This window comes from Zingiber officinale, chromosome 3A, assembly GCF_018446385.1.
Source record: "Zingiber officinale cultivar Zhangliang chromosome 3A, Zo_v1.1, whole genome shotgun sequence".
Lineage (NCBI taxonomy): Eukaryota > Viridiplantae > Streptophyta > Magnoliopsida > Zingiberales > Zingiberaceae > Zingiber > Zingiber officinale.
In genome coordinates, this window is record NC_055990.1 from 60,169,516 (window position 1) to 60,188,340 (window position 18,825).

General features: G+C 40.8%; 1 protein-coding gene and 2 non-coding genes across 3 annotated transcripts; 1 reads left to right on the plus strand and 2 right to left on the minus strand.

The window, feature by feature from the left end:
• Nucleotides 1-3,347: 3,347 nt before the first annotated feature.
• LOC122054503 lies at nt 3,348-3,454 on the minus strand. Its single transcript, XR_006132802.1, has one exon. It is a non-coding gene; the product is annotated as a small nucleolar RNA R71 (small nucleolar RNA).
• Nucleotides 3,455-5,660: 2,206 nt separating this feature from the next.
• LOC122054478 lies at nt 5,661-5,766 on the minus strand. The gene has a single exon (XR_006132781.1). It is a non-coding gene; the product is annotated as a small nucleolar RNA R71 (small nucleolar RNA).
• A 610-nt stretch (nt 5,767-6,376) lies between these two features.
• On the plus strand, nt 6,377-7,576 carry LOC122050437. Its single transcript, XM_042611337.1, has one exon. It carries the CDS (start codon nt 6,377-6,379, stop codon nt 7,574-7,576), a length of 1,200 nt encoding a protein of 399 aa, XP_042467271.1.
• The last annotated feature ends 11,249 nt before the right edge of the window (nt 7,577-18,825 follow it).

Below are 18,825 nucleotides of genomic sequence, written 5' to 3' on the forward strand. Positions count from 1 at the left end.
AACAGAAAAAATTTTCTAAGTTAAACAAAATTTTCAAAACAAATGTTTAAAAACTTTAAAGTATTATTTAAATCTAACTTTAATACTTTTCCAGAAAGTTAATTAAACATTTGATTTCAGTATTTTGGCTTCCAGGTCGTGGCGAGGCACTAGACCTTCTTAGTTATTGGAGCAACAACCACTTCCTTAGACAAAGCCTCATAAAGAAACTATCTTTTTAACTTTCTCGCTGAAAAATGCTAAGTTTAATTTTAAATTCAAGTTAAACATATTTTCGGAACCCAATAAAGGTTCCTACCTACAGGGTTAATCAAGTATTCCTAGGTATATAAGCTTTTAATATTTTTCTAATTTGACTTTGGTTAAACCTATAGTACCAGTTTAGTCCTCTATAATTTTTAAAAGAAGAAATATTTGTACCGTTAGACTTTTTCAATCTTTCTATTTCTTCTTTTAATTTTTCATTTTCAAATTTTAATTTATCAAAATCCTCTATTAGACATGATTTTGCTAAAATCTTTTTGTTTCTAAAATTTTATTTTTAAATTTGGTATTTTTATTTTCTAATTTATATATGGATTTTTCCATAGCCTTAATACCAAAGTAAAACTGATCAGGGGGTAAAAGGCATACCTCACTTACCATATCAGACTTGAAGCCTGAATCTCTCCCTGCTTCGCTGCTTTCATCTGAGGTCGCTCCCCCTTCATCGATGCTGGGTTCTGATGTGCTTTTCCCTTTGTAGCTTGCCATCAGCGCTAGCCCGGCATATTCTTGAATCTCGGACTCAGATGATGAAGTGTCGTCCCAAGTAGCTTTTAGATTCTTGTGCTTCTTGGGTATCTTGCCTTTGTCCTTCTTTAGTTCTAGGTAATCCTCTTTTAGGTGTCCTTTCTTTTGACACTGGTAGCAACGCATCCTTCTTCTATTTCTAGGATTCTTTTTATTCTGCATTTCTATGAATTTATTAGATCTAAAAAACTTTTTAAAGTTTCTTACCATGTATGCTTCCTGGTCCTCTTCTAAGTTTGACTCGGGTTCATCCCTTTTGGTTGCGTTTAGTGCGATCATCTGGCTTGATTCCTTTGTTGTCCCTACACACCTGGTTTCATGCAATTCAAGAGTAGAGAACAATTCTTCTAAAGTACTTACCTCCAGGTCTTTTGAAATATAGTAGGCGTCGACGATTGATGTCCATTCTAGAGTTCTGGGAAACGTGTTGAGCGCGTAGCGTATGGTGTCTCGGTTGGTTACCGTTTCACCGAGGTTCTCGAGATCAGTAATTAATTCCTTTACCTTCGTGTGTAGATTGGCTACCTTCTCACCTTTTTCCAGACGGATGTTCATCAGCTTGTTCAAGAGGATGTTTCTTCTAAAGAGCTTTGCTTCGGACGTGCCTTCATGGAGTTCTAGGAACTTCTCCCAGAGTTCTTTAGCAGATGAATAACATCCGATGCGGTTGACCTCTTGAGGCGGTAACACGCTCAACAGGTGATATTCCTCACGGTTGTTTGCTACAGACTCATTCTGCTCCTTCTTTGTCCAAAGGCTCTCTTCTTTTTCTTCTCCATCTTGATTCGTTGGAGCTAAAAAACCATACTTCATAATAGACCGAATTTCGAAATCAGTTTTTAGGAATACCTCCATAAGATGCTTCCAGTTTACAAAGTCCCCCTCGAATTTTGGTGGAACGATGCTTGGTCCGACCATCTCGTTGCTTCGATCGGCGGTTAGTCCTCCTGAAGCGCCTTGCTCTAATACCACTTGTTGGTCCCTTTGGAGGCCGGCAAGAAGGGAGGGGTGAATTGCCCTACAAAAATAAATAAAAACCTTTCTCGGATATTCAACTAATTTAAAAGAACTTGTAATCAAAAAATAAAGAGACTAATAAAATGCAAATCGGACACAGAGGTTTACTTGGTTTGCAATCAGGGGATTGCTAATCCAAGGAAAGTAAGCGCACTATCTGATGATCTCCTTCGGGCGGAGTAGCCTCTTTACAGCTTTGGCAGCACAAATAAAAAGAACAGAAATGAAAGCACAGAGAAAACTGATTACAAGTGAGTTTAATGATCTGTGCAAACCAGTGCTATATTTATAGCACTGGTCGGGGCACCCCGAATGGGTCGGGGCGCCCCGAATGGTTCCGGGCACCCTGGGAGGGTAAAATTTTATCCCCCAACGTTCAGATCGAGTTTGACTCGATCTGGTCAATTTCTCTGGTTCGGGCGCCCGGAAGGGTTCTGGGCACCCTGGGCTACTCCGGGCGCCCGAAATGGTTCTAGGCACCCCGAGCCCTAAAGTCGCCCTAAAGTCAATAGAGGTTGACTTTTTCGTCTCCGATTCAGCTCGTCTCGGTCCGAGTCTTGTTCGCTCCGGCTCCGCTATCTTGGGTGATCTCGGCCATCCGGAATAGGGCTCACCCGAACCCAAGTGCCGGCCTTCTCCTCGAGCAGCCTTCCTTCCTGGTTTCTCGTCCCTCGAATGCCGCACACGTTCTTCTCATCCACCGGTGTACTCTTCCGCGGTCATCTCGTCCCTCGGATGCACCGAGCCCGTCGGCTCTCTCTCCGTGCCATCCTTCTCGCTAGCCGCGTCTTCCGCTAGACTTCCTGTGTTCCTAAGCTCCTACACACTTAGACAGAAGGGTTAGACAAAACAGGACTTAACTTAACTCGTTTGATCACATCAAAATACCCTGGGGTTCCAACAGTAACTAGTTTCAGAAATTTTATTTTTGCAATTTCATACTGCATTCCTTATTTCTTTTTCTGTAATATTCTCTTTTGCAATTCAAATTCTGCACTTTGTATTTTCAGTATTTCAGTTTGTGATTGAAATATTTACAATCTTGTTCTTGTATGCATAGATCTAACTTTGTAGGAGACCTAATACCTTTTGACCCTAAGATTGACAGAACCTATCGTAAAAGAAGAATCTTGCAATGACATCAAGAAGAACAAGAACTTTCAGATATTATAAACAAACCTCTGGAGGATTACGCAGCACCATACACATGTGGGCTTTAGTCTAGCATCGCCAGACTACCCATTGAAGCCAATAATTTTGAAATAAATCCTGCGATAATCACAATGGTACAATAGAACCAATTTGGAGGCAGACTACATGAAGATCCAAATCAACATCTTGAAGTCTTTTATGAAATCTGCGGCACAATGAAAATGAATAGTATTCTGGAAGAGGCAATGAGACTATTATTATTTGGATTTTCTTTAAGAGATAGAGCCAAACAGTGACTAAATTCCTTGCCAGCCAATAGCATATCAACTTGGGAGCAATGTAAGAAACAATTTCTAAACAAATTCTATCCTCCTAGCAAAACTACTAATATGAGAAATTTGATAGCAAGCTTCAGACAGTCAGACTCTGAATCACTATTTAAAATATGGGATATATTTAACAATATGCTCAAACAATGCCCACATCACGGACTTGAAAAATGGTTAGTACTACATACATTTTATAATGATATCAACTACCACACTAAAGTGTCCCTAGACTCTACAACTGGAGGGGAACTAATGAACAAAAGCCTAGATGAGGTCGAGAGTATCATTGAAAGTGTAGCTTGATTTACGCAAATATTATGATCATTTACGCATGTTTTAGCGCACATTCGCGTACTTTATGCATATATATTCATTGCACGATTGCCTCTTTCATCTTGTATTCATTATATATACTCTTTTTCTCGGATATCTGCTCTTTGTGTGGTTTTGTGTTGACAGGCACAACTTTCGAAGCAAAACGATGATTATCAACGCACTGGAATAAGCCGAAGAACACGACCGTGCACCCTTGCACGACCGTGTGACCAGACAGAAGGGGAGCAGTGCACGGTCATGCAATCCTTCCACGGCCGTACGACCAAGAGAGAGGCGGATCAGCACATGGCCGTGCCACCCCATGTCGAGACCAAGAAGTACACGACCATGCATCCTTGCACGGCCGTGCCCCAGGGACTGAGGCAAGACACCACATGACCGTGCCAATTGGCACGGCCGTGCAATGCCACTAGAGAAGAAAATGAACACGGTCGTGTCGCTGCAGCCGAATCCTAGTCTATATAAGGGTTTTAACCCTTTTTCTCGGGGGGGGGGGAGCGAGGGGGAAGCGAGACGTCAGTTGGAGAAGCATCTTGAAGCCGTCCCACACCGTCTTGGACCTCCATCCAGCAATCTTCCACCACCACATCGACTCCAGAAGCAGGGAATTGGATCCGAAGGCCACTCGTCGTCATTTGGATAAGCATATTCTTTCTTTCTTTCTCCGTGTCTGAAGATTGTATGTTTATCTACATTATGTCTTTGAGTATTTCTCCGATACTCATGGAGTAGATCCCTTGTTATAGGATTAGGGAGTAGTTGTGGTTCAGTTTGATGTAAAACTCGTATTATGCTTATACTCGTTGGATGATCTTTTATGCTTTGTCTTAATTGTATGTTGCTTGATTGTGTAGAACTTGTTAACCTCGTAGAGGGATTATCCCTAAATCGTACACCCGAGGGGCCCTAGTGACAGGGTAACCCGTTCATGGGCATCTAGGATACTTCCTTGAAAGGAGAGGCAAATTCTCCTCAAGGAAGCGAGAGACCAAACTTAGCTCTTAACCACTATTCTTAACTTACCAATTAGAGTTGTGTCCTCAAGATTTGCCGATGTGCCCTAGTGACAGGGGTAAACCGTAACAAGACTTCTTAGGGTCCTTCTTTATTCTAGTACTTAAAAATAACCGCTTTGCTTTCGGCAATTGCATGTTAAAGGACAGCGAGTGTAGGATAAAACATGACACATCAACACCACCACAACGAAGCCGACCTCCTAGAATCCCTCATAACCAAGTGAACACTTCGACTCACCAGCTCTCGATTCTTCTTCCCAACCTTTCTCCTTTAGATTATTCACAATCATTGGTAGTCTAGCTAACCCTTAGTGAATAATTGCTAGTGCTTATAACCAGTCTCTGTGGGATCGATATTTTTATTACTGACGACAAATCCGTGCACTTGCGGTTCGTAACAAGTTTTTGGCGCCGTTGTCGGGGACTGCATCTATAACATTAGCAAAATCATATCGGATTAGACTAGGCTTTCTTTTCTTTTCTTAATTTTCCACATTAATATTTTTTTTATTATTTTCTATTCTGCTATCATATTGTCAGAGCTAACCTTTCAGGACAGCTACTACCCTTTGATCCAGAGATTGACAGGACCTTTCTAAGGAGAAGAAATCTATAGAAGGCATTCCAAGCAGCACAAGAATCCTTAGAAATGGCTGACAAACTGCTAAAAGATTATGCGACACCATATGCACAAGGGGTTCGATCTAGCATCACCTGACCGCCCATTGAAGTTTACAACTTTGAAATCAAGCCCACAGTAATCCACATGGTCTAGCAAAATCAATTCGGAGGACCACATGAGGACCCAAACCACCACCTAGAGTTGTTTTACGAGATCTGTTGCACTATGAAGGTGAACGGGGTCCCTCCAGAATCAGTCAGACTACTTCTCTTCAGGGTTTCCCTGAAAGACAGAGCCAAGCAGTGGCTAAACTCCCTTCCAGCGAACAACATATCATCCTGGGAGCAATGTGAGTAGAAGTTTCTGGACAAGTTCTACCCACCCAGCAAACTACTCACATGAGGAACCTGATTGCCAGCTTTAAATAGATAGACTCAGAATCATTATTTGAAGCTTGGGACAGATTTAAGAGTATGCTAAGATAGTGCCCCCATCATGACCTTGAAAAATGGTTGGTTCGACACACCTTCTACAATGGGATAAATTATCACACGAAGGTATCTCTTGATTCTGCAGCAGGAGGAGCACTGATGAACAAAAGCCTCGATAAAGATGAAGAGATCATAGAGAATGTGGCACAGAACCACCATCAATGGGCATCTGAAAGATCCAGTGGCTCTTTTACAGGAAATCCAATTAAAGCGTCAAGGAAATTCGACGTAGATGCAATTACACTCATGTCTGCAAAGCTGGACGCTCTGACCAAGAAGTTTGAAGCCATGGGGAACAACACATCTAATGCAATAGCATGTGTTTATGACACTTGTGGAGGTACAGATCACGCTTAAGATACCTACCCCTTTGGGCCGATTCAGGCACAGATGAACCAACTTAAGTAGTGTGATGCAATAACCAGCTACAATCAGAGGCAAAATAATCTGTACTCCAATACATACAACTCTGGATGGAGGAATCACCCCAATTTCTCATACCGGAATAATCGGGATCAAGGACCAGCACATCAGAATTATCAGCCTAGGCAACAGAGCCACCAATCTGGACAACAGACCTATCAACAACAACAACCTTCACAACTGTCCAAGATTGAAAAGATGTTTGAGGAAGCTCTCTCGGAGCAAAAGGAGATGAGGAACGAGATCAAACAATTGACTCAGAGGCTGAAAAACTCTGTAAAACACCAGAAGATGCAAGACAGCCAGATAGCTCAGATACCCCAGTCCGTCTTAAGAGCACAGGGTATATTCCTAGGGAAGCCAGATTTAAATCTAGTGGAACATTGCAACCGCATTGAGCTGAGGAGCAGACATACTGTGGGAGATCCTCAAATCATTACTCAGAAGGAGCTTGACTCAGAGAAGGAGCCCTCTCTCCTAATGCCCAATCAGACTCAAAACAGGGATGGAGAAGAGGTTACTAAAAAGGTTGAAGAAACTCTTCAAGCTACCCCACAGAATCAAACGATCCCTTTTCCTCAGAAGCTTATAGCATCCCAGAAAGATGAAGAGTTCAACCGATTCCTGAAGAAGATCAAAGGAATCTACATAGAAGTACCACTGATAGATGCGCTGTACCAAATACCGAAGTTCGTAAATTTTTTAAAGGGAATTTTATCTAACAGAAGGCAGAAGGGTGATTTCGAGACTGTAGCATTAACAGAGAATTGCAGCGCCCTCCTTATTGCGAATTCTCCACCAAAGATTAAGGATCCAGGAAGCTTCTCCATATCGTGCAAAATTGGTTCTGAACTCATACCGAGAGCTTTTTGTGACTTGGGGGCTAGCGTTAGCCTACTTTCGTACTCTTTATGCAAGAAGCTGGGCCTCCAGAACATTAAATTGACCACTATGGCACTACAATTAGCTGACCATTCATGCAGATACCCAATGGAAATAGTGGAAGATGTTCCAGTTGAAGTGGGTGGATGTATAGTTCCCACAGATTTCATTATCTTGGATATGGAGGAAGATCCTAAGATATCGATTATCCTTAGAAGACCATTCCTTGCTATAGCTGGAGTCATCATCGATGTAAAAAGTCACAGGTTATCCTTGGAGATCGGCAAAGAAAAGATCGAGTTTGATTTATCTGATTCCTCCATCTGCAACCCCTCTTCTCAGGAAAATTCTCGCAAGATCAACATACACAAAGTCGAGGAGTGCAGTTTCCATGAGAGTTCCCCTCCAGTATGCAACAAGAAATATATTTGTCCTGCACGAGCGAAACTGAAGGCGCAGGCTAGAGCATTAACCCTAGGAGGAGAGTCGTCCTTCCACGAATTTAGTCCACTTTAACTGAAACGGGGTCGAGCTAAAGACCTAAAACAAGCGCTTCTTGGGAGGCAACCCAAGGATTTTTTTTTCATTTTAGTTCATCATTCCTTTTTGTCGTTCTATTTCCCTAGTGAGTCTTAGTCTAGAATTTTATTTTGGGTATTTCATTTTTAGGATGTGCATAGCCTCCACGAGCTGGCCATGAGCGTTTTCATGGACGTGGAGGCGATGGAGGAGTCGAAATGACGAAGAGCGAATCACTTTGAGCCTAAAGGAGTTGGCCGTGTGACCTCACACGGCCATGTGAAGCTAACGTAGAGACTAAATCCATGGGTTGTGCAACTCTGCACGATCGTGTGGCTTGTGCAGAGAAGAAATAGGCATGGGCCATGCCAATTGGCATGGGTCGTGCCAATTGGCACGGCCGTGCAGCCCTGCCAGAGGGGAAGAAGATCCAGGTCGTGCCAACTGGCACGGCCGTGCGACTCATACAGAGGAGAAAAAGACAGGGGTCGTGCCAACCAGCACGGTCGTGCCACTTCGGCCGAGGGGAGAAAGAAGAAGGCTGTGCCAATCGACACGGTCGTGCAGCATCCTGTTTGACTCGGTCGTGTCTATAAGACACGGTCGTGCCCCTGCCCGTGTGCACCACCCACCCCTTCAAAAAAACCCTATTTCCATCTCCCTCTCTCCCAAAAGTCTTCTCCTCTCTACTACACTTCGTCAAACCCTAATTTCCCACCTCTTGAGCTCACTTTTGCTTAGATCTACATCTAGATCTAAAACTTACTCAAGCCACAAATCCAAAAAGAGAGAAGAAACTCCCCTATTTTGCACACCCTTCTCCTCTCCCATCCTCAAGACCCTTCTCCACAAGAAATTCCTCAAACCTTTGCACATCATGTCGCAGATCTTGAAGAGACTTCATCGAGGAAGCAGTGGATCTAGTAGAGGAGATGCACCGGGAGGAGACAAGGGCAAGGGGAAGGCTTCATCATCGAAGGGCAAAGGAAAGCCGGTGGCACGCGACGAAGGTAACGAAAACGAGTTCAGTATTATTTTTAGAAATCATGAGCAAAATGCTAGATATGATATTCTTATCGCTAGAAAAATCTTATGCACTAAATATATGGGTCTCACTACTATGGATGTGCTAGGAATTAGGGATGACATAGATTAGAGAATTAGTGCTTTAGATTGGAACAATATAATGTACACCCATGCATCAACTCACCCCCGCCCGGTTCTTGAATTTTTGAGCTCGATAGATGTTAAATTTCCTTCTGAGGATGACTATGCAGGGGTCATAACTTTTAGAATAATGAATAAAGAAGTTCGGTAGACTTTTAGTAATTTTAATGGTTGTTTTGGGTTATCTACTGGTGGTTCGCATGGATTTGATGGTGGTATTAAGTGGAACGAATTTTGGATGTCAATTACCGGATCATAAGACCCTTATGAACCCTCTAGAACTAAAGCATCCCGAATGCAAAATCCGACCTTTAAATACCTTCACAGAGTGATGAGTAAACCGATCTTTGGTCGAGGAGAGAGTGATGGGGTGGTTAGAAAGATAGAACTGTATTATCTTTGGGCAATGTTAAATAAAGTTGATTTTGATTCGGTGTTTCATTTCTTATAAACTTTGTGGAAGGCAGCTAAGGCATCTTCGGGGACGATAGTGTTTGGAGGATTAATCACCCAAGTAGCGTTCAATCTGGGTTGTGCACTTGATGGATTAGAGGTGATTCATGGTAATGACAAGATCGACATCGATTCTTGTCTTGCTATGAAGATGATTTATCGGATGAGAATGGGTTTACTTTCCCTAGATCCAATGGTTTTCCATTACTCCTTCCTTGCCCCGAGTGCACTTCAGTTCGCGACCCCGCGAATTGGGTGATTACTGATTTACACCCCAAGACTGTACCTTCCATTGTAGAAGAACTCGAGTACCACCAAGAGCCTTCATCATCAGGATTCCCGCAGCCTTTCGGACATCCGGAACCTCCTAGGCACTCTTTCACCTATGGCACGGGATCATGTAGATTTGATTTTCTTACTTCTGCACCTCCTTAGAATCCCTTCACGAGAAGCACAATGCCCAACAACAATTGTTGGAGGGTCGCTTCAATCTTTCTGACGACTAGTTTAAGGAGGTACGAGACCATTTTCAGTTCACTAGGGACTTCCATAGTCAGGTGACAGGGTTCGTCCAAGGTTATGAAGTTGCCTAAGAAAGAATGAGAAATTTTATGGATGATATGGATATCACTAGACAACAAGTAGATGCCTTGTATCAATTTCATCAACACATTGACCATCTTCCCGGTATTGATGGTCAACAATATCATCAACAATGGTTGGAGGGTCGCTTCAAGCTTTCTGACGACTAGTTTAATGAGGTACGAGACCATTTTCAGTTCACTAGGGACTTCCATAGTCAGGTGACAGGGTTCGTCCAAGATTATGAAGTTGACCAGGAAAGAATGAGAAATTTTATGGATGATATGGATATCACTAGACAACAAGTAGATGCCTTGTATCAATATCATCAACACATTGACCATCTTCCTGGTATGCCTAGATTTCCCCCTAGCTCATATTGAGGACCTCCTTATCCCCCACCCCTGCCACCATATTGATTTCATCAGGACGATGAAAAGTCTAAGTCTAGGGGGGTTATTGTTGGACAACCTGAGTCGAGTCGAGTCTTTCTTTTACTTTTGCATATTTTACCTGCTTTTGCATATTTTATTTGCTTTGTGTTATTTAGTCTTGTTTTATTTATTCGTGTTTTATTTGTTTCTTCTTGCACCTCATTTGCATTTTCTTTTCCTATCTTTAATTTTGTGGCATATTTGAGAACATCAACCGTCTACTTTTTTTGCTACTTGTCCGATAGCAAAATAGCTAGCATTTTCTTAGTTCATGAGTTTCTTTTAGTATGGTTAGTATATCTTCTTTCTCTATCTTTAGTAACATGAAATAAGCTAAGTATTGTACGGAGTTGGGTATAAGTTCTGGCCTAACCTTAAGGACCTTATTTTCACTGCACTTAAGTACTTAAGCTTGAATGGTAGATATACTCTTGAAATAGTTATGATTCATTCAAATTATTTAGTACTTTTATTCCCATGGTGATTTCTTATTTACATTTTGATTATTGGATAACCTCGGATCATGGAAGCTCATTTGGAAAAATCTAAATCCCAACATATGCATCGCATGTATAATAGCACTGTGCTACACCTCTATAGCACCCAAAAAAAATGAAAAAAAAGGATAAAAATAGTTGTCATGAGTGGAAACTAACAATTCACCCATTTGAGACCGAGTTAGGTTACTGGGGAAATGAATGTTATATTTCTCTTGATTCCAAGAAGTATCCTTTGAGACCTTGTGTAATTTAAGGAAAATGAACCAAGTGTGTGGCAGGTAAGTGATATCACCGAGAACATTAGGAACTCAATTGTATGACGACTTAACTAGGACAAAGAGTTGAAACTTGAAGAGTTTGAGCTACTTACTGCACTGAGCACAAAGAACTTATGTTTAGGCCATACTTAGGTTACTCCACAATTATGCTTATCAATGAAACTAGTTGATAGAGTTAGGAGAATGCACTAGGAATTATGAAACATTGCAGGAACTCAGGAACATAGTTTGTAGTGTTTTTCTTGAGGACAAGCAAAGGATCGAGTCTGGGGGTGTGATGTGCGCAAGTATTATGATCATTTACACATGTTTTAGCACACATTCACGTACTTTATGCATATATATTCGTTGCATGATTGCCTCTTTCATCTTGTATTCATTATATATACTCTTTTGTTCGGATATCTGCTCTTTGTGTGGTTTTATGTTGGCAGGGACAATTTTCGAAGCAAAAATGATGATTATCAATGCACCGGAACAAGTCGAAGAACACGGTCATGCGCCCTTGCACGACCGTGTGACCAGACAGAAGGGGAGCAGTGTACGGCCGTGCGGCCAAGACAGAGGCGGATCAGCACATGGTCGTGCATCCTTGCACGGTCATGCCACCCCATGCCAAGACCAAGAAGTACACGGCTGTGCATCCTTGCATGACCGTGCCCCAGGGACCGAGGCCAGACACCACACGGCTGTGCCAATTGGCACGGTCGTGCAGCGCCACAAGAGAAGAGAAAGAACACGGCTGTCCCATCTTGGCACGGCCGTGTCGCCGCAGCCAAACCCTAGTCTATATAAGGGTTTTAACCCTTTTTCGGGGGGGGGGGGGACGAGGGGGAAGCGAGCCGTCAGTTGGAGAAACATCTTGAAGCTGTCCCACGCCATCTTGGACCTCCATCCAGCAATCTTCCACCACCACATCGACTCCAGAAGCTGAGAACTGGATCCGAAGGCCACTCGTCGTCATTTGGATAAGCATATTCTTTCTTTCTTTTTCCATGTCTGAAGATTGTATGTTTATCTACATTATATCTTTGGGTATTTCTCTGATAATCATGAAGTAGATCCCTTGTTCTAGGATTAGGGAGTAGTTGTGGTTCAGTTTGATGTAAAACTCGTATTATGTTTATACTCATTAGATGATCTTTTATGCTTTGTCTTAATTGCATGTTGCTTAATTGTGTAGAACTTGTTAACCTCGTAGAGGGATTATCCCTAGATCGTACACCCGAGGGGCCCTAGTGATAGGGGTAACCCGTTCACAGACATCTAGGATACTTCCTTGAAAGGAGAGGCAAATTCTCCTCAAGGAAGCGAGAGACCAAACTTAGCTCTTAAACACTATTCTTAACTTACCAATTAGAGTTGTGTCCTCAAGATTTACCGAGGTGCCCTAGTGATAGGGGTAAACCGTAACAGGACTTCTTAGGGTCCTTCTTTATTCTAGTACTTAAGAATAGCCACTTTAGCTTCTGACAATTGCATGTTAAAGGACAGCGAGTGTAGGATAAAACGTGACACATCAACACCACCACAACAAAACCGACCTCCTAGAATCCCTCATAACCAAGTGAACACTTCGACTCACTAGCTCTCGATTCTTCTTCCCGACCTTTCTTCCTTAGATTATTCACAACCATTGGTAGTCTAGCTAACCCTTAGTGAACAATTGCTAGTGCTTGTAACCAGCTCCCGTGGGATCAATATTTTTATTACTGACGACGAATCTGTGCACTTGCGGTTTGTAACATACCTCAAAACCATCATCAGTGGGCATCCGAGAGATGTGGAGGCTCTTCATCTGTAAACTCAATTAAAGCATCAGGAAAATTTGATGTAGATGCAATTACATTAATGTTTGCAAAGCTAGATGCTTTGACCAAAAATCTGGAGAATATGGGAACAAACACAAGCACGGTCAATGCAATAGTATGTGTATACAAAACTTGTGGGAGCACAGACCACGCTTAAGACACATGCCTATTTGAAGCTATCTCTACACAAATTGATCAACTTGAGCAATGTGATGCTATATTGAGTTACAATCAAAAGCAAAATAATCCATACTCCGACATATACAACCCCGGGTGGAAGAATCATCCAAATTTTTCCTATCGTAATAACCAAGAGCAAGGACCATCCATGGGGGCTAGACCAAGCTACTAGCCTAGATATCAAAGCTATCAACAACAACAATCTTCTCAAAGCTATCAACTATCTAGATTAGAAAAAATGCTTGAAGAAGTTCTTACCAACTAAAATGAAATGAGCAAGAAATCAAGCTACTGAATCAAAGAATGGACAGTTCTGAAAAACACAGAAAATGATAGATAGCCAAGTTGCTCAGATAACTTCATCATCCTTAAGAGCACTAGGAGCATTTCCAGGAAAACCTGATGTCAATCCAATGGAACACTGTAATAGAATCGAGCTTCAGAGCGAACGGACCTTGGGAGATCCCGAAGTGACTGCTTAAAAAGGGATTGAAATTCAAGAAGAGCCCTCTCCTCCAACACTTGATCCAGTTCAGATCCAAGATGATTAGGAGAGTACTAAGAAGGTTGAAGGGATTCTTCCAATCCCACCACAAAGTCAAACAATCTCGTTTTCGCAAAGACTAGTCATGACCAAGAAAGATGAAGAATTCGGCAAATTTCTTGACAAGGTTAAGGATATCTGTGTAAAGTCCCTCTAATTGATGTTATTCAACAAATGCCAAATTTTACCAAGTTCCTGAAGGACATCATGTCCAATCGAAGATAGAAGGGAGAAATTGAGACTATAGCTTTAACAGAAGAATACAATGCTCTATTTGAGAATAACACTTTCCTAAAGCTCCAAGACCCTAGAAGCTTTTCATTACTTGTACCATAGGATATGAATTCATAGAAAAATCTTTTTATGATTTAGGGGAAAGTGTTAGCCTCATATCATATTCAATCTGTAATAATCTAGATCTCAAAAATTTTAAACTTACTACCATGACACTGTAATTAGCTGATCATTCTTGCAGGCACCCTATGGGTATCATTGAAAATATGCCAGTTGAAGTGGGTGGCTGCATCATACCTATAGATTTTGTTTTTTTAGACATGGAGGAAGACCTAAAAAATTCCAATTATACTAGGAAGACCTTTCCTTGCAACGGCTAGAGCCATCATTGATGTGAAAAACCATAAGCTATCTTTAGTTATCAATAAGGAAAGGTTAGAGTATGATTTATCAAATTCTCCTAACCATGTCTCTTCTTTCATAGTAAGCATGTGCAGCAGGGCAAATGCTTACAAAATAGAGGAGTGGAACTTCCATCCTCATGGGAGGCTGTTGGATAAAGCATGCGAACCGACAAATGTTGAGAGAAGGCCCCCAACTAAGAATGAGAAGTACCTCTGCCCTCCGAGGGTAAGAAATAAGAAAGAAGTAGCAACATCAACCTGAGGATGAAAATTTGTGCCTCCTTGGGTATAGTTAGTAGAATCGGAGACGAGGTCGAGCTAAAGACCTTAAACAAGAAATTCTTGGGAAGCAACCTAAGGGTTCTTTTAGTTAGATTCATTTTCACTTTTCCTTTTCTTTTGTTACTGTTCTAATCTTTTGTTACTTTGTTTTCAGATTGTATATCACCTCTATGAGCTGGCCATGATCATTTCATGGGCGTGGAGGTGTTGGAGAAATCGGAAAGGAGAAAATTCAACACTTCTGGACCTTATAGAACCGACTGTGTGACCTCACACGGCCGTGTGATACTAACAGAAAAGGAGGAGCATCAAGCTGTGTGGCATCACATGGCTGTGTGAGCTCACCCGAGGAGAAGATGGACATGGTCGTGTGATCTCACACGACCATGTGGAAATTTAAGAGAGAAAGAAGAAGGCGACCGTGGGAAACACACAACCATGTGAGCTTAACATTAGAGGAAAAGAACTCTGTTGTGTGCTACACATAGTCGTGTGAAACCAGCCGAGGGAGTTGTTGGTTGCTACTCGGAAAACCCAATGGCTCCACTGTACAAAAATTTTGTACGTGATCTGAACCTTTCCTAGCTACCATGTGTTCTTTTAAGTTAAACTTGTATCTCCTGCGGAACTTAACACGTTTGATTCCAAGTTTAACTTATATGTTCTTTTAGGTTTAGATTTGGATCTCCTGTGGAACTTAACACGTTTGATCCAAATCACCTAGGTTATAAATTCAATTAAATATTAGTTTTTAAAATTGGCTTCCAGTGCTACATGGCGAGGCACTTGGCCTTCTTGGATATGGGAGCAACCACCACCGACTAGACAAAGCCTTTTAAGGAAAGTTAATATTTAATTTCCTTATATAACTCTAGGTTAACCAAAAGGAACAATCAAATCACAAGGAAAAAGAAAAATAACACAACATCGAAATTAAATTCGAAAAACAAGAATCGAATGCCTCTTGTATTTGGTATTTATACAAAGAAAAATTAACTAGTATGATGTGGAAATTAAATACTAGTTATACCTCTTGTATGCTAAAAACCTTGAGATCTTCTGCCGTATCCTTGCCTCCTCTTAGACGTCGTGTGGGCGATGATCCTCCAAGACGAACACCACCCGGAAAGCATCTCCTCCTTCTCTAGAATTCGGCCACCACCACCACAAAGGAGCAAAAGAGAGCAAAGGGAAGAGAGGGAGAGGGGTCGACCACTTGATGATCTCCAACAACATAATATCAATTGTTATTTTTCAAGGCCTCCCCTTCCCCCTTTTTATATTAGTTTCCCAACGGAAAATTATGGAAAGAGTTTTATAAAAATTAGACTCATTCCTATTTCCTTTTAATTTTTTATTTTTCTTTCCTTTTAATTAATCAATCCTAGATTGATTTATTAATTAAACAATTATTTGTTGATGTTTAATTATTTGACCGGCCCCTTGCTTGGGCACCAAGAAAGGTGGCCGACCACTTATTAAAAGGGAAAGAAAGAAAAAATTTTTTATAAAATTTTAAAAGAAGAAAACTTCTAATAAAATTTTACAAACTCTTTTTTTTTTCTAATGTGGATATTAAAAGGAAAGTTTTAAAATTTAAAACCAAGTTTTAAAATTTAAAACATCTCTAATAATATTTCTTTTTAAAAGAAAGTTTTATAAATTTTACAACTCTCTTTTAAAACCTTGTAGCCTAATTTAAATTAGGAAAATTTTATAAATTTTTAAAATCTCTCTTTTTACAAATTGTAAATATCTGAGGAAATTTAAAAATTCAAAAACAACCTTCCTAATTTAAATATTGCGGCCGGCAAGGGCCGGCCACTTCTAGAGAATATGTGGCCGGTCATTGCTTGGTCACTAAGCAATGAACCGGCCCCTTCTTGGACACCAAGATAGGCTTTTCTTTGAATGGACTTGAGGCTTTATTGAGGCTACAATAGGGACCTAGAGGAGAAATTGGTTTTGGCCTTCCGATAAGCTTGAGTATCCCATGCTCGCCCCGAACACACAACTCAAGTTCATCGATAATAACTCATTCCACTAGAGAGTTCTTACCGCACTACCGCACCAATCCCAAATTACATTATGCGCTCCTTCTTACCATGAGTGTGTTAGTCTCCCTGTGTTTAAGATTACGAATGTCCACTAATTAAGTGAGTTACTGACAACTCATTTAATTAATATCTAGCTCCAAGAGTAGTACCACTCAACTTTATTGTCATGTTGGACTAGGTCCACCTGCAGGGTTTAACATGGCAATCCTTATGAGCTCCTCTTGGGGACATTCTCAACCTAGATAACTAGGACACAGATTCCTTCTATAATCAACAGCACATACTATAAGTAATATCATTTCCCAACTTATCGGGTATATTGATTTATTGAGCTAAACCTCACCGTTTGATAAGTCAAAGAAATAAATATTAAATATACATGCTTGTTATTATATTAGGATTAAGAGCACACACTTTCATAATAACTAAGTTATTGTTCTTTTACTAAGTCAGTACAAAAAGAATTTACCTAAATAATCCTACTCAATACACTTAAAGTGTATCAGTGTAATTTATTAGTCAAGATAAACTAATACTTAATTACACTACGTTTATTCTGATGGTTTGTTCCTTTCCATCTTAGTCGTGAGCAACTGTTTATAATTTATAGAGAACCGACAACATGATCTTCTAAGTGTGACTCTACACTCCATGTTATCTACTATATAAATTAATTGAACAATTACATTTAACAAATAAATGTAAACATTTGACCAATGTGATTCTTTATTTCAAAATAAATATGTACAAAAGCTAAACTTTTAAGTATACACTCCAACATTCTCCCACTTATACTAAAAGTCTAAGCTGTCATATCTGTTGCCATACATCTGATTCCCATCCCCTCCACATGCCGATCAAAAGCTTTCGCCGGAAGGGCCTTAGTGAAAGGATCTGCCAGGTTATCTGCTGATGCTATCTTGGCGACGACAACTTCTCCTCGCTTGAAGATGTCCAATATCAGGTGGTACTTGCGCTCTATATGTTTAGTTGCCTTCTGGGCTCGTGGTTCCTTCGAGTTTGCAACTGCTCCACTATTATCACAATAAATTGTGACGATCTTGGACAAACCAGGAATCACATCTAAGTCCATTAGAAAGTTCCTGAGCCATACATCTTCTTTGGCTACCTCAGAGGCTGCCATATACTCTGCTTCCATGGTTGAGTCTGAGACGACGCATTTCTGCTTAACACTCCTCCATGCAATGGCTCCACCTCCTAAAGTAAACACATAGCCTGATGTAGACTTATTGTTGTCCCTATCTGATTGGAAGTTCGAATCCGTGTAACCCACAGGGAGCAAATCATCTGCTTGGTAAACTAGCATATAATCTCTAGTCCTTCTCAGGTACTTTAATATATGTTTTACTGCAATCCAATGTCCTTGTCCAGAGTTACTTTGATATTTGCTAACCATGCCCACGGAAAAACAGATATCAGGTCTCATACACAACATTGCATACATGAGGCTTCCTACAGCCGAAGCATAAGGAACTGCCTTCATGTCCTCAATCTCCTTTGATGTTTTTGGAGACATCTCTTTAGATAAGGCTACTCCATGCCTAAAAGGTAAGAAATCTTTCTTGGAGTTTTGCATGCTAAAACGAGCAAGGATTGTATCTATATATAAAGCTTGGGATAGGCACAACATTCTTTTCTTGCGATCCCTTATAACTTTGATCCCAAGGATGTATGCACATTCTCCTAAGTCCTTCATATCAAATTGTTTGGACAACCATACCCTTACGTCTGATAATACCTTGACATTGTTGTCAATTAACAAAATATCATCTACGTATAGTACAAGAAATACCACCATGTTTCCGTTATACTTCTTGTATACACAAGACTCATCCGGACACTGAATAAATCCATATGACTGGATTACTTCATTAAACCGAATGTTCCAAGATCTTGAAGCTTGCTTCAGTCCATAAATGGACCGATTAAGCTTGCACACTAGATGCTCTTTGCCCTTTTCAATGAACCCTTTTGGTTGCTTCATATGGATGTTTTCTTCAAGACTTCCATTAAGGAAAGCTGTCTTGACATCCATTTGCCAAATCTCATAATCCATATGAGCGACAATGGATAAGAGTATCTGGATAGACTTAAGCATAGCTACCGGCGAAAAGGTCTCCTCATAATCGATTCCCTCTTTCTGAGTGTACCCCTTCGCAACAAGCCTTGCTTTGAAGGTTTCTACCTTCCCATCTGTCCCTCTTTTCCTTTTATAGATCCACTTGCATCCAATGGCTTTTACACCATCAGGTGGTTCTACAAGCTCCCAGACCTTATTAGAATACATAGATTCTATTTC